Source organism: Chrysochloris asiatica, unplaced genomic scaffold (assembly GCF_000296735.1).
Source record: "Chrysochloris asiatica unplaced genomic scaffold, ChrAsi1.0 scaffold00234, whole genome shotgun sequence".
Classification (NCBI taxonomy): Eukaryota; Metazoa; Chordata; class Mammalia; order Afrosoricida; family Chrysochloridae; genus Chrysochloris; species Chrysochloris asiatica.
Window position 1 is genome coordinate 321,814 of NW_006408752.1, and position 24,575 is coordinate 346,388.

The 24,575-nt window shown below is 38.7% G+C and overlaps 1 protein-coding gene across 1 annotated transcript in view; it reads left to right on the forward strand.

Annotated features, from left to right (window-relative positions):
• The window catches only part of LOC102820845 (AP-3 complex subunit beta-1-like), a 370,338-nt gene that overhangs the window by 199,218 nt on the left and 146,545 nt on the right, over positions 1–24,575 (forward strand). The window contains exons 14-15 of the mRNA XM_006873299.1: positions 5,189–5,298; positions 13,999–14,175. Of these exons, the coding sequence (XP_006873361.1) occupies positions 5,189–5,298; positions 13,999–14,175 (287 nt within the window). The remainder of the gene's footprint in view (positions 1–5,188; positions 5,299–13,998; positions 14,176–24,575) is intronic.

The window sequence follows — 24,575 nt, forward strand, 5'->3', positions numbered from 1 at the left end:
TATTGACTTTGATGAAAAAGATGAATATTTTGCCCCTGTAGTACTTTTAAGGGAACAGTAGATTGTTTTATAATTAGATAATGAAAAACTAATGTAATCTATAATCACTCTTAAAATGTAGGAGGATTTACTAATTTAAATTCTGATATTTTAAGTTAGGCCGTTATAGTTTAGTTAATCTTAATTCTTCATAAATATAAGATTTTATCTTGTTTGAGTATTTAAAAACTTAAAATTGTTCAAGTTCCGTTTGTTAATCATCATTAGCTAATAATAATGATTCATTATCTCTTTATCACATGTGGTGTACTGTTGTTATTTAGAAATATGGCCTTAAAAAAGAGCTGAGAAGTAAAAGAACATTTATAACAAAATCAGTAACATTAATGAAATAAATATTTTTTACTTAAAAATGGCCAATCCTGACAAGAGAGCCCCTTTCTATGAAAAAGATATGCTTTTAGGAATAGATTCTGGGGGTTGGGAGGCTTCTTGTCCTTAAAATCTCTAAGATCTTTTGAGGCTGTGAAAATATGTGATTCTTTGATTTTATGGTGAAATGAGTACATTCTCATCTGCTAATATACCCTGAATCACATTTAAACCCATTTAGGAGTCCTGGTGTGGTACTGTAGGATAAGGACTAGACTACCTACTACCTACTGCATTCCAAAGAGAGGTGAACCGACAGAATGCGGAAATCATCGAACGATATCTTTGATATCCCATAAGAGTAAAGTTTTACTACAAGTAATACAGAAACAAGGAGCTCTGGTAGTGTAGGGGTTACGAATCATGCTGTGAACCGCAAAGTCAGCAGTTCGCAACTACAAGTTGTTCCGCTGGAGAAAGATGAGGCTTTCTGCTCCCATAAAGATTTTTAGCCTTGGAAACCATGTACAGGGTCGCTATGAGTTGGAACCGACTCCATGGCACATAACAACAACAACTATACAGAAACGGCTACAATCATACATTGACAGAGTACTTCCAGAGGTTCAAGCTGGATTCAGAAGAGGCCGTGGAATGAGAGCTATCATTGTTGATACCCAGTGGATCTTGGCTGAAAGCAGAGAGTATCAGAAGGATGTTTACCTGTGCTTTATTGACTATGCAAAGTCTTTCGATTGTGTGGATCATGACAAGCTGTGGACAACATTGTGACGTATGAGTATTCCTGAACTCTTAATTGTGCTCATGAAGAATCTGTACATGGACCAGTTAAAAAGCAGTTGTTTGAACAGAACATGGGAACGCTGAATGGTTTACCATATTTATTCAATTTGTATGCTGAGCAAATAATCCAAGAAGCTGGGACTTAGTCAGCTTGAGGACTAAGGTGTACCTGACCCAAGCCATGGTATTTTCAGTCACCTCATATGCATGCTAAAGCTGGACAGTGAATAAGAAAGAACGTAGAAGAATTGATGCCTTTGAGTTACAGTGTTGGAGGAGAATATTGAAAGTACCATGGGCTGCCAAAAGAACCAATAGATCCATTTTGGAAGAAGTGCAGCCAGAGTGCTTCCTGGAGGCCCAGATGGCCAAACTTCATCTCTCATACTTGGGATATATTGTCAGAAGGGACCAGTCGCTGGAGAAGGATATCATGTTTGGTAGGGTCGAGGGTCAGAGAAAAAGAGGAAAACCCCCAGCGAGATGGATGGACAAAGTGGCAGCATCAATGGGCTCAAGCGTGGCAACAATAGTGAGGTTGGCCCACGATTGGGCAGTTTTGTTCTGCTGTGCATAAGGTTGCTATGAACAACAACAACAGCCTGCTGCAAGATCAGCGGTTCAAGTCCACCAACCACTTCTCAGAGACCGTATACAAGGAGATGGCATTAACAATATCAGTCTTTGGAAATATTTAACATATTCCTGTTAGTGCTATAGCGTTTATTTTTGTTTTAGTTTTATGGTTTCCTTCTTGGCATGAGGAAGACCTTATAAGACTTAATAATACTTAATACTTAATAATAATAATACTTAATAATACTTTTCCTACCCCAGTCTAATGTCACTAAGATTAATTTGATAAATAAATTTCTTAAGGACTTGGAATATAGATAGACATTGACATTGATAATTTTATTTTCTAAAGTTATTTTAAATCCACGTAGAAAAATGTGCTTGTTGGAATTATCGTCTGTTCTAAACTGATATGTAATAGTTCTCATTGGATTGGACAGAGGACTTTTAAGTTTTTTTATGTTGTTTTTCTCTTTAATTTGGTTTCTTACATTTTAGATTAATGATAAAATATTTATTCAACCTACAAACTATCCATGCCCTCACAGAAAACTCATAATCTAATGAAAGGAGACAGTCAGATAAAGCTAGTAAAGTATATCGTCTTCTCATATATTGACTGCTTTATTATCAGCTTGTGCTTAAATGCCGAACCAGAATTCTTGTGTTTGAACATTCATGTTGTCTTGAGTAAAATCATGCCATCTCCCTGTGCTCAGATTCTTCATTTGTAATGATAGATATTATCTACTATAAGTGATGATAGTAGCATGCACATTTGAAGTGAGAACCATTAAGTTTTGTTGGGGAACGGAGGAGGCTATTAATCATTCAGAACATGGGGCCATATTGTACTTTGAGTGGCTCGGCACCACGGTGCTGAGGTCTTTAGAAACCAGAAGTAGGAAAAAGGAACATTGGGTGAGATTCATTGAAAGAAATGAGAAGGCACCTGCGGTACAATAGTGGCCCCCGCCCCCAAAGATGTTCAATGATGTTTATATATAAGGTCCATTCCATAAGGTCAGGTGCTCAGGCTAGATCAATTACATTTCTTTACCTGTGCCACTAAATAATATAAGTGTGGACCCATGATTAGCCCCTTTAGAGTGATAGATAACTCAATCTCAGAGTCTCAGTTTGAGGCTCTGCTTTCTGCACCCACTCCATTACCAATTACTTTATCAGTTAGGGCCTTGGCAAGAAACAGATGGCACACTCAAAAGGGATAATTAAGGAGAATTATGTAACGACAGTGCTATTTATAAGGTGTGGACAGGATGAAGGGAAAGTAACAAAGTATGTTGAAACACCCTGAGATTATCCAAAGTAGGAAAACTTTTATCATATCATAAAAGTGGTGTGTGTGCGGAACAGTGCCTGACCTCTTCTTACTTCACCAAAGGGATGGAGGATGAAACTCAGCCACTAGTTCAAGACCGATTCCTAGGGAATGAGGTCGGACATGACTCCAGCCTTCTACTTTCTGTAGCATATCTGATTCCAATCAGCCCGTCTACACTACTCTATACTCAGCTGGGTTTGATCATTCATTGCAATGACCACACAGAACTCAGACACCATACTCACAGTTGCAGTGTTTCTTAGGGAAATTAACAGGTTATAGACAATATATTATACAGTTCAGGGATAGAAATACTCAAGGCACAGGTCTTTCAGTCAGAACAGCCTCTTCACAGCCATACCTGCAGACAGGCCTCTGGATGCCCTTGGCCTGTCAGCCAACAGCTCTTTGACCTCCACCATGCTCCAGCAATGTTGCACAGCTCTTTTAGCACTGCTGATAAATATGCACAAAGGGCACTTCAGCCTCAGCCCTAAGGCCTTCAGCTCCAGCTCCATGACTCATCACACCTAGCTCCCCAATTAAGTTCTTGGATGCACCCTACTGCACAAGTGATCCTCCTGCCCAAAGGCATTCAGCTTTACTTACTCTATAGGCCAGGAAGTCCACTACTCCGCCTGGCATTCCGGCTGTTGGTTCTGAGGCTTTTGTTCCCCTGCTGCTCCTCAGATACTCCTCCTGCGTTAGGTCAGGGAGACTCAGTGTGCAGGATCACAGGGTCCAAAGGATGCACTCTACTCCTGGTTCTTCTTCCTTGATGATAGCGAGACCTGCTTCTGAAATGACTCACTTTATAACCATGGTAGAGCTCCAAGCTTTTACAGTCACAGTTAACCCTGTTAGCATTCACTCACAGCGGAATCATATAATGCTAACAGGCTCTTCTCCTGCTTTCTCTTACCCAGACCCATCAGGAAAAAAACTTTATTTGGTGGGAGATACAAAGGCTATGGGTAGAAGAGCCCTGTGAGGGAATTCACTGCACTGTACATATTTAGGATTGAAGGGTAGGTGGGAAAGAGTGGGAGCACTTAACAGGCACTCCAGAAGAAAGGCACTGACAGGAATGAGGCCTTCAAGGATAGAGGAATGGGAGCAGTGCCAGAGTCTGGCAGAGAGGGATAACCAGGGCCCCACCATCCCCCTCAAAACAAAACCCTCACAATAACACACCATCATTCGGACTCATGTTAACCCTAAAGGACAGAGTAGAACTGTTCCATTGTGTTTCCCAGGCTGTAAATCTTTTCAGAAACAGACTGCCACATCTTTCTCCTAGTGATCAGAAGTTGTGTTCAAAACAGCAGCCTGTGGGTGTTAGCCGAGCACTTCATCACCGCACCATCAGAGCTCCTTGGCGAGGAGGGATCCAGGATAATCAATCCTCCAGTCTTACCTTTCTCCTGGTCTCCTGTTGGTGCTACCTACTAGTTAAACTCAACTAGAAGCCAGGCTAACAGAATCTATATAATGGAGCCCACAGGGGTCACCCCCTGCAGTGGGAATGATGTGCGAGAGGGGGCAGCACAGTACAGACTCTTGGGTCAAATGGTGACCATCCAAGTCAATCCCAGACCTTTGTGGTTCTGAAGTCCATACTCTCTCTACAGTAACACCTTTCCATAACTAATCATTCTTCCTACTGACTGAAAAGTACCTAAAGTATTGTTTAGATTGTAGGTATTTGTTTTCCACTGTATAACTGACAAGGATCCAAAAGCAGTCCTTGAGACCCCTGCCTAAGAGCTAAAGGCACTTTGCACATTAGATGACCAGCACAATCTCATTTCACTTGGCTTTCTTCACTGAAAGAGGCAAAGCTTAGAAAGGTGCTATCAGAAGCTAGGAGACAGCAGAGGTTAGGAGTGAAAATACATTCTTCTTCTTGAGATATATGCTCATCAGGCCTCATGGGTCTTGAAATATGTGTTCACCACTCATCACTGTAGTTTTCACCTAGTCTTTAAAAGCAAACAAAGTTTTGCTAGTTTTCAGTTTCTGTTTTACCAAGCTTATTGTATTTGGATTATGTTACATGTACTGAATATGAATCATTTCTATCTTTTCCAGAAATAGTTGTTGCTGAAAGTGTGGTTGTTATTAAGAAATTACTGCAGATGCAACCTGCACAACACGGTGAAATCATTAAACACATGGCCAAACTGTTGGACAGTATCACTGTGAGTATTACCTGAGATGCTTACTCAATGAAATGGAATTTGACTCAGTAAAATACAGCTTTGTTAAGATAAATGGGTATCCTAAAGTCAAGAGCTAAAGAAAACTGAACCAGTAGGTTCGAATCCTGATTCTACAATTTCCCAGTGTTATAGAAAGGAACTATAAATATTGAAAAGGGGAAGGATAGAATGAGTCATTGAACATTGGCTTGGCATTGGAGATAGCTGTGTGAATGTCATACGTTCTAATAGAGAGAGATAACTGGATATGTGTGGGTGTATGTGCTCATATGTGTGTGTCTTCATGTGTATATATATATATATGATATGCACTGAATTGCAAACCACAAGATTGGCGGTTCGAGCTCGTCAGTTGCTCTGTGGGAGAAAGATTACACTTTCTGCTTCTTCGAAGATTTCAAGAAACTCTATAGAGGGTTGCAATGAGGAGGGGCTGACTTGATGGCTGTTAGTGACAGCACCATGAATGTGTACATGAACAAGCATTTATTGTGGAAGATCTACAACCTATAGCACCCTGCTAGCAGTGTGCACACCTGGTACCTGCGTGCTTTTAAAAAATTGATACATAATTTTACCTCATATAATTCACTCCTTTAAAGTTTATAATTCAGGGGACCTGTTCTTGTTATTAGGTGCCATCAGATCAGTTCCGACTCATAGCAGCCGTATGCACAACAAAATGAAACTCTGCCTGTTAAGCTTGAGCCCATTGCAGCTGCCACTGTGTCAAACTGTCCTGTTGAAGGCCAAGCGTCTTCCTCTTTTTTGATGACCCCCCACTTTACCAAGCATGATGTCCTTTTCTAGGGACTGGTCCCTCCTGATAATATGTCAGAAATATGAAAGGTAAAGTCTGGTCATCTTGGCTTCTAAGGAACATTCTGACTGTATTTCTTCCAACATAGATCTTTGTTCTTTGGAAATCCACATTACTTTCATTTCCAACACCATGGCTCAAATGCACCAGTTCTTCTACTGTTTTCCTTATTCACTGTCCAACATGCATATGAGGCTATTGAAAATACCATGGGTTGGATCAGGCGCACCTTAGTTCTCAAACTGACATCTTTGCTCTTGAACACTTTAAAGAGGTCTTGTGCAGCAGATTTTCCTTAAGCAGTATGTCCTTTGATTTCTTGATTGCCATGAGTGTTGATTGTGAATCCAAGCAAAATCAAGTCTTTGACAATGTCAATGTTTTCTCCATTTATCATGAACTTACTTGTTGATATGGGAGTACAGTGGCTTCATTTGATAAGCAATGGACTGGGAATCAATCACAAGGTCAAGGGTTTGAGCCCATCAGCTGCTCCACGAGAGAAAGATGAGGCTTTCTGCTCCGGTGAAGATGATGTAAAGCCCCAGAAATCCTACGTGGGGTCACTGTGAGTCTGAATCAACTCGATGTTTCTTAACAACAAAAAAAATGTATTGACCCAGTTGTGAGGATTTTTGTTTTCCTTACATTGAAGTGCAATCCTTACCTAAAGCTGTGGTCTTTAATCTTCATCAGTAAATTTTTTAAGGTCTCTTCACTTTCATCAAGGTCAGGAGGCTTAGTATACTTACGAGGTGTGCAACCATCACCACTATCTAATTCTAGAACCTTTTCAGAATCCCTGAGAAAACAAAAAGGAAAAATACACAAGTTCTTCCCTTGGGTAGTCACACCCAATTCTCAGTTCAGCTCTTGGCGACTATGAATCTACTTTCTGTCTCACGGTTTTCCCTATTCTGGATATCCTGTCAATGGAATCCTCCGATACATGTTTTTTTCATTTGTCTGACTTCCATTTAGCTTACTGTTTGCAAGATTCATGTATATAATAACTTCAGTACGTCTTTCCTTTTTATGCTTTATCTTGGTTTTTAAATACCATTATCTCCTGGCACTGTAGGATGAGCACTAGACTGCTAACTGCAAGGTCGGTGGTTCAAACCTTCCAGCCACTCCTCTGAAACCCTGTACAGGGTTGCTATGAGTTAAGTACCATTATCTCCTGGCACTGTAGGATGAGCACTAGACTGTTAACTGCAAGGTCGGTGGTTCAAACCTTCCAGCCACTCCTCTGAAACCCTGTACAGGGTTGCTATAAGTGTCAACTGAATGACACTTAACAACAACAACTGAAAGGAACCAGGGCTCTATAGAGAAATGACTGGCTTCAGGGCTTGAGCAAAGAAAGAACAAGATGAGCTTGGAACATCTTTTGGCCTATAAAAGTAAGGAATGGCACAGAGAATGGTAGAGACATGGCAGAGGGACACAGAAACTAGCTTGAAGGGACTCCCACAGACCAATTTCAGCAAAACAAGTGATAGTAAAAAGAACTATGAATCCTGACTAAATGACTGATTGAGAGAAAGGAACGCTCTTCTTTAAAATTAAAAGTAACTAATGTTGAAGGAATGATGGAGTTAGAAAATCATAATGATCATTGATCATAGAATCATTAACAGATGCTAAAACTTGTTATTGATAGGGACCACCTAGTTGGTTACGACACAGCAGTGATCTCATGCACAAATGAATGAAATGCTCCCTGGTCTTGTGCCATCCTCACAATTGTTGCTGTGTTTGAGCCCATTGTTGTTGCCGGTGTGTCGGTCCATCTCCATGGGAATCTTCCTCTTTTTCATTGACCCTCCACTTTACCAAGCTTCAGTTTCTCCAGGGAGTAGACCCTCCTGATAACATGTCCAAAAAACAAGAGGCGAAGTCTTCTGGCTGTATATCTTCCAAGACAGATTTGTGTGTTCTTTTGGCAGTCCATGGTACTTTGAATATTCTTCTCCAACACATTGACTCAAATGCATCAGTTTTTCTTATGTCTTTTTTATTCATTGTCCAACTTGTACATGGATATGAGGTGATTGTCAGATACATCTTAGTCCTCAAACTGACATCTTTGATCTTGAACACTTTAAAGAGGTCTGCTGTAGTTGATTTGCCTAATGCAATATGTTGTTTGAGTTCTTGTCTGCTGCTTCCATGGGTGTTGATTATGGATTCAAGCAACATGAAGTCTGTGACTGCAATCTTTTCTTCATTTAATATGGTTGTACGTATTGGTCTAGTTGTGAGGATTTTTGTCTTTACACTGTAGTGCATTCCATACTGAACCTTAGGATATTGATCTTTAAGCATTCCATTTCATTTTTCATGACTTCTAATGTTCCTAGATTCATACTAAGTACATTCTACATTCTGATTATTAATGTATGCTTGCAACTTTTGTTCCCATTTTGAGTTAGCCACATCATCAAATTGAGGTCTCCAAAGCTTTGCTCCATTCATGTCATTATAAGGTCAACTCTATTTTGAGGAGGCAGCTCTTCCCGAGTTATATTTTGAGTACTTTCCAACCTGAGGGGCTCATCTTCCAGCACTGTCATATCTGATACTGTACCGCTGTTAGTCAGGGTTTCCATTGGCTAATCATTCAGAAGTGGTCCGCGTCTTATTCCTAGTCTGGAAGCACCACTGAAACCTGTCCACCCTGGGTGACCCTGTTGTGTGTGGTTGTTAAGTTCCATCAAGTTGGTTCCGACTCATAGCGACACTGTGTAGGGTTTCCAAGGAATGGCTGGTGGGCTTGAACCACCAACCTTGCAGTTCAAACTGGCTTTGCAGCCCAGCGCATTCATCTGCAACGTCACAGCAGGACTCCTACTGGACGACCCTACTCGTATTTTAAAATACCTGTGTCATAGCTTCCAGCATCACAGTAACATAACAGTATGTCTTACAGATGAGTGATAGATATTAACACTGTTGTTGCTGTTAGATGCCATCGAGTCAGTAGTGACTCACAGCGACCGGGTGCACAGCAGAGTGAAATACTGCTAGGTCCTGCGCCAGTGTCGCAATCTTTGCTGTGTGTAAACCCATTGCGGCTGTCACTATGCTGTGAAAATTTGAAGAGTGACATAATGTTCATTACTAGACCCATAGATTTATGGGCCAGTAAATTACATCATAATAAATGGAGAAAAATTACATTTGAAAATTGGACGACGAACAAGGAAGACCATAGAAGAATTGATTCATTTGAGTTATAGTGCTGGAGAAGAATATTGAAAGTACTAGGGACTGTCAGAAGAACAAACAAATCTGTAGTTTTACTCAGATGTAAAGTTGGAATGCTATTAGAAGCCAGGATGGCCAGACGTCATCTCTCATCTTCATGCATTTTATCAGGAGGGATGAGTCCTTGGAGAAGGACATCGTACTTGGTAAAGTGGAGTGAAAAAGAGGGAGACCCCCAACGAGATGGATCGGCACAAAGGCAGCACCAAAGGGCTCAAGAGTAACAATCGTGAGGATGCCGGAGGACAGGCAGCATTTCATTCTGTTATGCCTTGAGTCGCGATGAGTCAGAATCGACTCAGACACTAACAACAACAACATAATATTTGTGTAGTCTCAAAGTATATCCTCATAATATGCTTCTTGCTAAATGCTTTTAATAAATTCTAAATCTCACTGTCTTACATATACAATTTGCTTAGTATTTCTTTTCCCAATTTTTCTTTTCAAACTTCATCATTTTACTTAAGTGTTTATGTGTCATTGAGTTGTATAGGATTTCCGAGGCTGTACATCTTTACAGGAGCAGAACGCCTCATCTTTCTCCCGTGGAACCTTGACGTTAGCAGCCCAACTTGCCACCACTTTCCACCTCAATTTTAATGACTGTTTTGTGATGAGAAGGAAGCTCATTTATATTTGGGACATACTTGATTTTATTTCTTTTATATGACGGTATATTTTCAACTAAAATGTTTACATTTAAAAAACAGTAATTGGCACATTGTAAGAGCGCAGTAGATATTGGATATGTAATTTTGTCTTTTTAAACAAGCATAGATTTTATCATATTCAAGACTTTGATTCAATTGGTTGTTGAGTCAATGGTATAATTGAAAATATGAAAACTAAAATTTAAATTTATTCTACGTCTTGGATTCACTCTCATTGAATAGATTTATGCGAGTAGTTCAGTTATCTTAATATTTTCTTATTGTGAATATTTCATCTTTTGGAATATCCTCTATTCATAGTAAAGGTTGCTTTTGGAGAAAGTTCTCCCAGAATAAAATGAATCCTGCCACCAGCTATCTCTTAACAAGATTTTCTGTTACGTCTAGAGGGACAGGTGGATATTCATATCAATAGATGAATACTTGAAAGATGTTATGTGAGGATTCCTGAGTCATATTGAGACAGCACTTCATCTACTCCTTGTCCAGGTGCCTCACTGAATGCCTGCCATTTCACAAGACATCTACTCTTACCCTGCCACCCCAACTTACCTCCGGCTTAACTTGTAAAGTATATCAGATCCAGATACAGAAAATGGACTCTGATTTGCTGTTTGTATGCAATTTGCTTAGATGTCTGCTGATTTTGCCTTTGACAAATTTAAATAAATAAAATTGATGTTTTCTTAGGATATGCTTTAGACTATTGCGTTGTGCAGTAGACCGGTGTTGGAGCACAATAGGTTTTAAATTGAGCTGCTTACAGCGTCATCTGTAAAATCTTTTTAGATGTCTTTCTATATCTGCTGTGTGTGGGCTAGGATCTGTATTTGCTTTTGCAGGCAAGCTAATGGGTTAAAATGGCAGTGGAAGCAGCCTTCTATTTGAAAAGTGCACTTAACTACTTGCTCAGGGCATTTAGAATAAAGAATCAGGCAAAGTCATTTACAGTCCAGTTTGTCTTTGGGAATATTGAAAAGCAGAGGTTCTTATTGAAGGAATTATGTGTCTAGCTCTGTATGTATGTATATGCATTAGTTTGATTTTGTTCATGTTTCCTATTTTTTCAGTGGTTAAAAAGACCACGGAGGAGAAAATTGGCAAAGTTTTTTACTTTTATTTTTCCATTGTTCTAAACATTTGAAAGTAGATTCATAGTTCCAGTGATATAAAAATGAGATCCCTGTAACTTAACTTGGGAGTGAGAGAGAGGACTGCGATTCAGAAATTTTAAGATTCTGATTCTAATCAAAGCACGAAAACATGGGATTCGTCAGTTTCATCAAAATGCATCATGAAACGTTTGCTATAAATACATTTCTGTTGACATTATTTCTTCTTGTGGAAAAGTTTTTGTAGTATTTACTTGGGAATTTTATTAACCTCTTTCCTAGAACCTTTCTAAATAATATCCTCCCCACTACCACTTTGAGATTTTCATCATATATGTTAGAATTTATTAATTTTAATTTTATTCAAAGAGCTATATTATGTATGCTGTATATGCATGATCAATTTTAGATATTTAAGTATTGTTATTTAGATCTCAGTGTATCTATAAATATGAGCCATTTCTTAACACCTTGTTTCTTTTTGGGATTTTCTGTTTAATTTTCATGGGAGATTATAAGTGTGTTACATATTACCAGGAAAAAAAAATGCTTAAAGTATGGTAATAGATTGTGATATGTCATAGAATTCTAATTCTCATACCCGCAATATATAATAAAATATTTTAAGAAAAATAAATCTAGCATAACTGAAATCTGAAGTTGTCCATATATTCTTATTTAGAAGTCCTTTTCATTAAGGCTGGCAACTTGAACTGCTTTATACTGGAAAATTTAATGTACCACTCAATTACTGTTCTTTAGTCCAATTTAAAATAATAGATTAGGAGTAAGGTCTTAATGCAGTGTAACCTTTGGAACATTAGCAATAACCTCCTTCTTTCCAGAAATCAGTATATGGTATGGATATCAGTTTTATTACACTGCATGAATAGGTTTATAATAGCATTTAGACCTTTTTAAAATGTGTTGCTTAACTAAACTGATTTCTTCTTTCTTACTAAACTTATTTTTCTAAATATTTAAAGATGGTGCTATTATCAGAATGTTTGAAAATATGTAATTTTTTTTATTTTAAAGGTTGTTTGATAACCTTGTTCTGATTCTGATGAAAGGACTAACTTACTGGTTAGTCCTTATTATAATTTGTTATTTTTATGCTGTTTCATAAATTGGGTATTTAGAAAGAATTTAGATGACAGATATTGGGATAAAATTTTAGTTGCAAAGCAGTCCTTATTCTCACTTTCTTCTTTAACAGTGATACTGTGCATAGCTGTAAAGCACTGTAGAAAGGATAGGAGCTATTTTTGAAGAATTGGAAAAGGACTTTAGAAAAGAATGTTATCTTGTTATACTGTCTTTTAATGAAAAGCTTTTGGCTTTTTTATTTATTAAAAAAATTTTTTTTCTATGGTAGGTGAAAATGTTCACAGAAATTAATTTACATACCACCTCAAATTATGTTTGCAATAGGGGCAGATATAAATAAGCAAATAATGATAAAACTAATTTGCATACTCCAGAATGCTGGTGTTAATGGTATTGATGGAAGGTTTCCAATTTGTAGATAAACAGTATTTTTTTTTTTACAAAGACACAAATTATTTTGAAATGTACATTATTTAAAATACATATAATGCTGAAGTGCAATATTGGACAAATTTCTTTTATTCCTAGTTCTTTTGTTGTTGACCAAATAATAGACCAGGATTCCTCATTTTATACGAAGACCTTGATGATCTTGTTAGTGTGCTGTTTCCAGTGCTAAGATGTAAATAAATAGAGGACAGAAGCTGATTGGATTAGAATACTGGTATTTAATGAGTCTGCTGCTTTTTCTGAATCATGCATGAGTTCTTAAGATGGGATTCTCAGGAATTATCTATGATGTTTCTAAAAAATTAGATGCCTGGGCCTACCATAATATTGAGTCTTGGTGTGGCGCAGTGGGTTAATGCACCAGACTGCAAAGCCATTGGAACTGCAAGGTCGGCAGTTCAAACTCACCAGCTGCTCCTTAGAAACCCTATACAGGATTGCTAGGGGTCGGAATCGACTTGAGGGCACTTAGCAGCAACAACAGCAACAACCCTAATATTGTTTTGTTTAAAAAAAAATTTTTTTTAAAGTCATATTCTTAAGGAGCCCTTGTGGCTCAATGGTTAAGCACTTGGTTGTTAACCAAAAGGTTGGCAGTTCGAATCCACAAAGGCCCTGTTTGAAACAAGACTTGGTTCTCTCTACCTGTAAAGACTGCAGCCTAGGAAACCATATTGGGCAGTTCTCCTGTCCCATAGAGTCACTATGAGTCAGAGTTGACTTATGTCACCCAGTAACCACAGAACTACGCTCTCGGAGCTCTTGCCAAAAAATCTGTTTTAAATAAGAACCTGAGACGATTTTTATGGACATCAAAGTAAGAGAACCAGGGCTCTAGAGTAAACTTTTTCTGGAAGTTGCTAGATAATAAATATTTTCAACTTTGTGGGCCAGTGGGTTTCTGTTGCAACTACTTCCCTTTGCCATCATAGTGCAGAAGCTGCTAGAAGATAGAAACGCACAAGCATGCCAGTCAGATTTGGCCCAGGAGGGCCGTATTTAGTCCGCTTGCCAAAGTGTGCCCATCTCTGATTGAGCCTGGATTCTAGACTGGTGTTTTTTCTTGACCAATCTGCTCTAAGGTATTATCTCTGAAATCAATATTGCTGAGATTTCCTGGTGCTTATTTTTGATGGTATAAATATAGGAACGTTTCTTGGATATATGAGAACGTTACATGAGATTATTAAGGAGATTGTGATGGCTTACTTGCATCTATACAATATGCTTCTCATTTTAGGTTCCTGTAGCTCGAGCAAGTATTCTTTGGCTAATTGGAGAAAATTGTGAACGAGTTCCTAAAATTGCCCCTGATGTTTTGAGAAAGATGGCTAAAAGCTTTACCAGTGAAGATGATCTGGTAAAACTTCAGATTTTAAATCTGGGAGCAAAATTGTATTTAACCAACTCCAAACAGGTAAGAGGCCAACCCAGAAGTATTTGATAAAAACTTGCTTCTTTAATCAAGCAACCAAGGTCTGTTGATTGATTATACTGTTAATTCACCAATTACTGGATAGCTGTTTTTTCCAGATTCTATGCTAGATGGTGTGGTGCAAAGAGAGGACAGATTTGTCCCATGGGGGGCGGGAGAGGACAGTTAAAAAATGGTAGTTGCTGTAAGAAAGGTATTCATACATTGGGGCTCTAGAGAAGACAGTTATTCAAAGTCTCTAGTAGGAGGAGGAGACATGAAAAAAACTTTCACAAAGGATAAGACTCTTGAGTAAAGGTTTGTAAGTAGTGATTTATCATATAGAATATGGAAACAGGAGACCACAAGGGTCACTCATTAAAAAAAAAGAGTGTTTTCTGAAACCTTATAGCTCTAAGTCTGAAGAAGTAGGCAAGTACAAAAGGACAACAACAAGGAAGTCTAAGTATCATAGACCTTGTTGTCCTATAGTTGAAGAGTATTAAAACTTTTAAATAGTGATTAATTTAACAGGTTTGCATTTTAGAATATTCAGTTGATAAGTTGGTTGAGTCTTTGAGGAACTGTTTGTAAGAGGGATCATTTTGATGTCTGTATAAAATAGGGACTTTTTTTTATATATCTGAATTACTGTACTCTGAGTTTCTGGAAGACTTAACTGATTAGTTGTTGTTGTTAAGTGCTGTTGAATTGATTCTGACTCATAGCGACCCTCTACAGGGTTTCTGAAGAGCAGCTGGTGGATTTGAACTGCCAACCTTGTGGTTCTAAGTCCAGTGCTGATCCTACAGTGCCACACACCAGGAGTTAGTGAGATTGAAAAAAGTTTCTTGCTTATTTCCAGTTAGGCCTCATAGTAGACTTTCTGTTCTTTAACCTGTCTCTCATTTTCAATTTCTGCCTGAAACTTTTACCTCTGTGATTTTCTCCATTTTCTTCTCCACATCACTGTCTTTGTCCTCCTCCTTCCCCACAACTCTCTCTCTGCCTGGGTATGTCTCTGACGTGGATCCCTTTGCTCCGCCACCCCAGTTTAATGCCTGCCTGTCATTCTCTAGTCCTCCTATCTCAGTCTCTCTTTTTGTATTCGTGTGTGTCTGTGTCTTCTCTCTGCTTGCCAGTAGGTTGTTCATTCTTGAGTAAGCTCCTGTTTGCTAGCAAGACTCTTCAGATTCTTGTCTGTGATGAGTTTGTGTTTTTATTTATTGTAGCTTTTGTTGATCTTATTTGTATAGGACTTATGACCAGATGGTTACAAATACTCAAACATATTTCCATGGTTTATATTTTCATCTTTACATTTTACGTCGTATTTGAAAGGAACCAGTTAATCACTTTCAAGAGTCTTATAGATTCCTTCATGAGTGAGTTGTTTTTTAGAAAAATTGAGTAAGATAAAAAAGAAATGTATGTTTCCTGTTGAGTTTCTTAATTATTGGTAAAAAAATGCTGTTTTTAACCTAAAACTCCTTGTTATTATTGAAACTGTGTAAAGTAGTAAAAGGCAACATACTTAAAATACTATGGTTGTTGTAACATTTCTGTTAAGCTCTAGGCTGCTAACCAAAGTAGTTGGTGACTTGCACCCACCTTGGAAAATCTGTTTCTGTAAGGATTATAGCCTAGGAAACCTTATGGGGTAGTTCTGTTCTGTCCTACAAGGTCACTGTGAGTTGGCATCAACTTGACGGCACACGATGATAGCAACACCATAACATTTTGTCTGGTTTGGCTACTTGAAATATATCTAGCTGGAGCTCTGGTATCACAGTGGTAAGAGTTGGGTTGCTAACCTCAAGGTCAGCAGTTCAAAACTACTGGAGGTTCCGTGGGAGAAAGATGAGGCTTTCTGCTCCCATAAAGGTTTGTTGTTGTTGTTGAGTGCCATCGAGTCAATTCCGACCCATAGCGACCCTGTATAGGGTTTCCAAGGAGCAGCCAGTGAGCTTGAACTGCCAACCTTGCAGTTCTAACGGCTTTGCAGTCTGACACATTAACCCACAGCGCCACACCCTTGGAAACCCTATACAGGGTGTCAATGAGTGGGAAACCGACTCCACGGCACATAACCACCACCACCATAGATTATTATAAAAGATTAGTATGCTAATCAAAACTGAATTATGTTTTACAAAAGTAAATGAAGATTTTGTGTTTGGCCTTCTTCTTTATAGATAACCAATAATGAAATGTAGTATCTTTTGTTCAGGAATTATAGAGTGTGCTCCATTATCTATTAATAGAGCAAATTTGAAGACAACATAATTTGCACTCAGATTTTTTTTTTTTTTTTTCTTCAGCTATGTTATTAATTGAAAATTTGGAGCTCAGCTTCTGGAGTGTTCTGCTACAGACTTTAGAATGATATCACTAGATAAACAAAATAGATTTCACCATCATTTGGTGAAAACAATTTTTTTTTAAATGTCACAGAATTTAGCTGTTATCTTCATTGTTTTTAAATGACAAATATAAAAACTAGATGAATGTAGGTGTCTTATAGGATTGCACTTTGTTCTCGACTAATTCTCATTTCTCGAGAAAAGGAGTTTTTGAGAACTGATAAATGAAAGTTAGAACTGATAAATGAAAGTTAGCATTAAGGAATTATTTTAAGCACCGTCAACTTGACATTACTTTTAGTTGTATGGTTCATAGCCCACTGGCATAAGAGAGAGACAGAAATTATTGCTTTGACTTCATTTTCTATGCTTACATAGTGATCCAGTTTTGAAACTGAACTCACACACAAGACCACAGATGTTGTGGTTTGTTTGCTGTGAAGTCCTAATAGTTATTTGTAGAATTGAATTATCTTTGGTCTAGATACCTCAGTGATTGTTTCCAGATACCTCGATGAATGTTTCCAGATACCTCAGTGAATGTTTCCAGCATTTTAATGGAATTATTTGGTTTTAGAGAGTATCAACATTAATACCTATAAGATTTAACACTTTGTATTTCTTTGTGTGCTTATAATATAACAATAAATTTCTGTACTGTCTCAAAATGTTTTATTGGGTGTGGGGGAGGAGAGTGGGAGTGCACCCACAAATGTGTATAGGTTTGACAGAGAATTTGTACATGGGTATTAAGTATATCCATGAATGTGATGGAACATACAGGGAGCAAAGTTAGGAAAAATTCTCAGCTATTACCAAACACCTTGAAGAAACAAGTTGCTAGACCTGGGTTGCTCAAGACAATAGTCTCAGGGGGACACCAAGATCAGTTGGCACAGCATTATCCTCTAAGACAGCAGTCTACATACTACTTTGTTGAGTAGCGATTGTTGTTGTTGTTAGTTGCCATCAAGTCGGTACCGACTCATGAGACCCCATACACAGCAGAACGAAACACTGCCCAATCCTGGGCCAACCTCACTACTGTTGCCATGCTGAGTCCATTGATGCTGTCACTTAGCCAATCCATTTCATTGGGGGTCTTCCTCTTCTTTTCTGACCCTCCACCTTACCAAACATGATATCCTTCTCCAGTGACTGTTCCCTCCTGACAATATGTCCAAAGTATGAGAGATGAAGTTTGGCCATCCTGGCCTCCAACGAGCACTCTGGCTGCACTTCTTCCAACACAGATCTATTGGTTCTTTTTTTGGCAGTCCATGGCACCTTCAGTATGCTCTCCAACACCATAACTCAAAAGCATCAATTCTTCTATGGTCTTCCTTATTCACTGTCCAGCTTTCACATGCATATGAGGTTATTGAAAATACCATGGCTTGGGTGAGGCACACCTTAGTCCTCAAGCTGACATCTTAGCTCTTCAACACTTTAAAAAGGTGTTGTGCAGCAGATTGGCCTAATGCAATATGTTGTTTGATTTATTGACTGCTGCTTCCATAAATGTTATTAGTTGATCCAAGAAGAGTGAAGTCCTTGACAGTTTCAATCTTTTCTCCATTGATAAGAATGTTGTTTACTGGTCCAGTGATGAGGATTTTTGTTTTCTGTACATTGAGAAGCAATCCATATCAAAGGCTGTGCTCTTTGATTTTCATCAGTAAATGTTTTAAGTCCTCTTCGCTTTCAGCAAGCAAGGTTGTATCATCTGCATATTGCAGGTTGTTAATGAGTCTTCCTCCAATCCTGATGCCATGTTTTTCTTCATAGAACCCAGCTTCTCGTATTATTTGCTCAGCATACAGGTTGAATAAGTATGGTGAAAGAATACAACCTTGTCGCACACATTTCTTAATTTTGAACCATTCGGTGTTCCCATGTTTTGTTTTTTTGAACCAACTGCCTCTTGGTACAGATTCCTCATGAGCACAATTAAGTTTTCCAGAATACTCATACTTCGCAATGTTGTCCATAGCTTATCATGATCCACACAGTCGAAAGACTTTGCATAGTCAATAAAGCACAGGTAAACATCTGAGAATTCTCTGCTTTCAGCCAAGATCCATCGGACACCAGCAATGATGTCCTTCGTTCCATGGCTTCTTCTGAATCCAGCTTGAACCTCTGAGAGTTCTCTGTCAATGTATGATTGTAACCGTTTCTGTATTATCTTTAGCAAAACTTAACTCACATGGGATATTGGGAGTCTTAAAACCTCGTGAGTGGCCATGTAAGGTGTAACTATTGATCTCTTCCCATCTAGAGGGAAGAAGAGTGATGAAAATCAAAGACAATTAGTCCAATGGACTAGTGGACCACGTGAACATCAGCCTCCACAACCCTGAGACCAGAAGAGCTAGGTGGTGCCTGGCTGCCATTACCAACTACTCTGAAAGGGATGTTGTTGTTAAGTGCCGTCGAGTCGGTTCCAACCCATAGCGACCCTGTATAGGGTTTCCGGGGAGTGAATGATGAGCTTGGACCACCAACTTTGCAGTTCAAATGGCTTTGCAATGTGGCGCATTAACCCACAGTGCCACACCAGGCCTCCCTGAAAGGGATGTTGTTGTTGTGCCATGGAGTCGGTTCCGACTCATAGTGACCCTGTACAGGGTTTCTGAGGCTGTAAATCTTTACGGAAGCAGAAAGCCTCATCTTTCTCCTGTGCAACAGCTGGTAGTTTCGAATTGCTGACCTTGTGGTTCGCAGCCCAATTCGTAACCACTACGCTACCAGAGCTCCTAAAGGGATAGATGGGAGGAAAATGTGGAACAAAACTCAGAATCATAAAAGAAAGACCAGGCTGACTGGTTAGATAGAGACTGGTGGAGCCTCAGCTCTGTAAACCTTCATCTGATTCACAATTAAATAATTAAAAAACAAAAAACTTTACCTAGCATTAGACAAAGTATTAGTCAACAGTCTGCTTTCAGTTTGCTTGAGTAAGCTGCTACTGGACTGACCATGCGTAACTATAAACTTTGGGTAAATACATAAAAGCAAAGAAGGATACCCCGTCAATAACAACAAAACTCATAGAGTTGAGTGGAGATACGTAAAAAGCAGGGAGATTTTAGAGGTGAATTGGTACTTGGAAGAAAAGAGTTGCACAGTGTGACATTCCCATTTTATGGCTTTGTGGATCCCTATGGTAAACACTGGACTTTGAATTACACGGTCTGCGGTTCTAGCCCGCCAGCCACTCTGCAGGAGAAATATGAGGCTTTCTTCTGCAGAGATTTAAAAAGCCTCCGAAACCATATACAGGGTCGCTATGAGTCGGAAACTGACTAGATGGCACTTACCAAACAGCAACAACAAAAAACCTGATGTCAGGCCACATTTAGCACTGAGGTCAAAACTCCAAAAGAAAACCTGAAGTCTTCTGGCCTGAAGAGGTAGAGGGCAAAGTTCAGGAAACCACAAGCACTGGGAAGTTAAAGAAGAAACCTGGAAAAAAGAGGGCCTGAGTGGAAGAACCTCAGAATCTGCGTGAATAACTCTTTCCAGGTCTCAGACTGACCCCGAATCATACACGTTCAGAGTAGGTTTAAAGCCGCATAACTAAGGTGAAGGGGAATGCAGTGGATCTGTGTGGTGAGCACTGGACTTTGAACCACAAGATCTTCCGTTCCAGCTGCTCGCTGCTCCACAAGACAAAGATAAGGCTTTCTGCTCTTGCAAAGGTTTCAAAAGCCTTGGAAACCCTGTACGGTGTCTTTGTAAATCGGAACCGACTCCACAGGATTTAGCAACAACAACCACCTAACATTCAAAGAATTTAGTTGAAATTTGAGCTATACCAGAGACAGTTAATTGACTGCTAAAACAAGCAAACAAATAATCAAAACCCAGAAGATAATCTTAGAAGATAATTACCACATTCAGGGTCTCCAGACATATCATTGGTAATGTCTAAGCTACAATCCAAGTTATTTGACATAAGACCAGGAAAATGTAATTCATTTTCAGGGGCTAGGGCATGGGAGGGATAACAGAAGCCAACTCTGAGATGACCCAGATATTGGAATTTACAGCCAAACATTGTAAACACCACTATTAAAACTACGTTGTTGTGGTCTGTATAGGATTTCCAAGGAGCATCTGGTGGGTTTGAACCACTGACCTTGCTGTTATCCTATAGTGCCATGCCAGAACTATAGTGGTGGTAACTGCCATTGAGTCACTTTCAACTCATAGGAAACCCATAGGATTTCCAAGGAGTGACTGGTGAATTTGAACCACGAACCTTGCACTTCAAACCGACTTTGTGCATTATTCCACAGTACCACACTAAGACTATGTTGCTGTTACTGAGTGCTGTTAAGCTTGTTAAGTGCTATTAAGTGCTGTTGTTATTAAGTGTTGAGGTTCTGACTCATAGCAACCTATAGGGCTTCTGAGGAGTGGCTGGTGAATTTGAACTGCCAATCTTGCTGTTCAAACCAACCTTGTGATCCAGTGCATCATTCCACAGTGTCACACAAGGACTTCAGTAATATAAAGGAATGTATATTAATAATGAATTAAAAGTTTTTATTTTTGCTTTTTAAATCTCAGTATACAAACAGAAACTGTGAAAAATAATCAAATGAAAGTTCAACAACTGAAAATTTTAATAGCTGAAAAGTAAGTCAGTATCCTGTCTATTTTGAGTGGTTCAAATCCACTAGCTGCTTCTCAGAAACCTTGTACAGGGCTGCTGCGAATCTGAACTGATTTGATGGCACTTAACAACAGCAACTTAATGTTTTAATATTTACCTTTTTCGGTATTATGGTACAATTCTCTATTTTGTACAGTGTGTTTGTTTTTTAAGTCTCACATTATATTTAAGAGTCTTTAGTTGAATTTATGTGAATTGAACTTTTCTAGCTTTGGGCTCTTTCAGATGGAAGTATATTTCAAACACAGTTTTTGATTAATCATGCCCAGTGGCTCTGGCACCATAGGACAAGCACTGGACCGCCAAGGTCAGTTTGAACTGCAAGGTTGGTAGTTAAAGCTCACCAGGCACTCCTTGGAAACCCTATACAGGGTCGCTATGGGTCGGAATCGACTCAACAGCACTTAATCACAACAGCTGGGAGGCAGGTGATGATTGAGAGTATAGACTCGAAAGATGAAGTGCCTGGCTTCAAATCCTCTTTTGCCATTTAACTAATTACATAATTTCAGGCAGACTCTATCACCTGTCTAAAGCTTAGTTTCCTCATCTGTAAAACAGGAATTATAAGAATGCAATCATTTCTGCCAAAATTAATATATGAGTTCCTAAAAATAGTCGTGCTACACAAAACTGCACAGTGAAAGCAACAGGTATAATTGAGACCCAACACACAAAATCTTAATTGACACATAAAACAAAAGATAGGAGTTTAATAAAAGTAGTAGTAGAATTTTACATATGTTGGTAAATAGTGCTATGAACACAGCTCTTTACCTTGAAAAAGACCTATGATTTGCTTATGGAAGTAGGCATTGGAAAGCTTACAGCTTGTGAACTGTGTGCTGGAAGGAGAGTTATTCATGCATTGAAACCAAACCTGGATGGGCATGATCCACATAGTACATGTGGTAATTGGAGGTAGATACTTGAAGTGTGTGCCAGTGTACATTTATTGTATTTGTCTGTAGCCCAGCTCAGCATAGTGGCACTGGACTACAATGTTGGTGGTTCAAACCCACCAGGTGCTCCTTGGAAACCCTATACAGGATCCCGATGAGTCAGAACCCACTTGAAGGCACTTACCAACAGCTCAGCCCAGTGCAGTTTTCTGCCTTCACCAGATACTTCTCTCAGATGAAATCCTGCCTAAGCAAACAAACTCACTTTATGCTCTAGTTGTTCTCTTATATATCAATTACATTGGAATAAATGCATGTTTTTAAAACAGATGCTATAGTTGACTTCCTGTAACTACCTCAAAAAGTGTTAAGAGAATTAAATGGGGCAATCCATGTACAATTCCTAGATTTCCTGGCACCTAAGCACTTAATTGGAGTCCTGGGTGGCTCTGTGGGCTAATGCGCTGGACTGCAAAGTCAGTTTGTACCACATGGTTAGCGGTTCAAGCAAACCAGGTGCTCCTCGGAAACCCTATACAAGGTCACTGTGGGTCGGAACCGACCCAACAGCAGTTAACAGCAACAACAAAGCACTTAATTACCTTGCTGCTTTTGTATCCCTAGTTTATACTATTAACTAACTGCTGGAGTTTTCTTGGGGGAATATAATTATTGAAGGCAATTCCTAATCAAAACCACCCTGTATAGGACTTTTTGTTGTTGTTTTTTTCTTTTTTAAGTTTTTATTGTAAATTGAGGGATAGTTTACATGGGAGAACATCAGTTTTATACTCATGATTTCATTGCGATGATTACAGTCTCCTCTGTGCATCATTATTCAACAGTTTTTGCTTGTATTCCCTCTGGTTTTTTGTTTTATTTTGTTTTTATTTTTGGGTGGGGGGGAGCAGTTATGTACACAAAAACACTCAAGAATATGATCATTTAAACAACCAAAGAATATATTCTGCAAGCCTGCCTCCTGGCCACCAGGACACACTGCTTAGGACTTTTGAGACTGTAAATCTTCATAGGAGCAAACAGCCTCATCTTTCTCCCACAGAGTGACTAATGGGTTTGAACTGCTGACCATGTTTTCAGGCCAATGCCTAACCCATAACTTACTGTATTTTCACTATGAAAAATACTCCATTTGGGTTTTCCTACTGAGAAAAGAGAAGTAAAATACGTCTTTTGGTAGTTGAAGAAAAAGGTAGTTGGATATAGACACCGAGAGTAGAAAACAGCGCTGTTAGACGTCTTTCTTACAAGGGCTGGGGTTTTACCATTATATGAAAAACTTCCTTGGAAAAAAGTTCAAGGACTTTTGAAACCAAATGAAGTTGCTGAAACTCTAGAGTTGTTAAGGTGTAGAGTCTTATGTTTGAGGCAGTAAATGAGGATTTGATTAAATTGAGTAAGTAGTAATTAAAAATTAATGAATAAAACAGGTTTTTAACCTTAACTGCCTTTTGAATATCATAACTGGTATTTTAAATTAATATCATATATAGCTAAAATTTTTATTTTAATTATAAAATATTTCAAACCTATATCAAAACACCAAAAACCTAAATACTACATATGTATCTGTCTACAAGTTAGTGTTAATATTTACCACATTTATAACTTTTGTAAAGGAAATATAGTAGGAAGAGCAGTCTATCTGTGCCTTCCTTTCTTCTTCCCCAGTGTTGTCATTTCATAATGTTAGTGCTTTATTTAATCATGCATGGTTTATATCTTTGCTTGATGATTGTGTATCCATAAACTGTTTGTTATTGTCATGTAGGTTTTTATTTTTTTACATAAATGGATAGCCTCCACTATGACTCTTTTTTCACTTAATACCATGTTTTTGAGATATTGATATTTGTTGTTGTTGCTATTGTTAGGTGCTGCCAAATCGGTACTGCATGAGAATGACCCTATACGTGCTTTTTGAGGAGCGGTTGGTGGATTTGAACCACTGCCCTTGTACGCAATTGTATCAGTATCATAAATTTTAAAGTACTATTTAATGCCCCATTTGGTTTGAGATTTAAATGCCTTTTGTTTTTAGGTGCTATCGAGTTGGTGCCGACTCATAGAGACCTTATGCACAACAGAATGAAACACGGGCCAACCTCACTATTGTTGCCACACTTGAGCCCATTGATGCTGCCACTTTGCCAGCCCATCTTGCTGGGGATCTTCCTCTTTTTCTCTGACCCTCTACCTTACCAAACATGATATCCTTCTCCAGTGACTGGCCCCTCCTGACTGTCTGAAGTATGAGAGATGAAGTTTGACCTTTGGTAGTGTTAAAATGACATGATTGTGTATTTGACCATTGTCTACTTCCTTCATAACTATTGTCCAGAACAGATTTAATTTATGCCTGTTGTCTCACAGTCGTGTGCAGTTTTGGATTTGTCCCAGTTTTTGTTTTAAATGAAGTACTGTTATTAATAC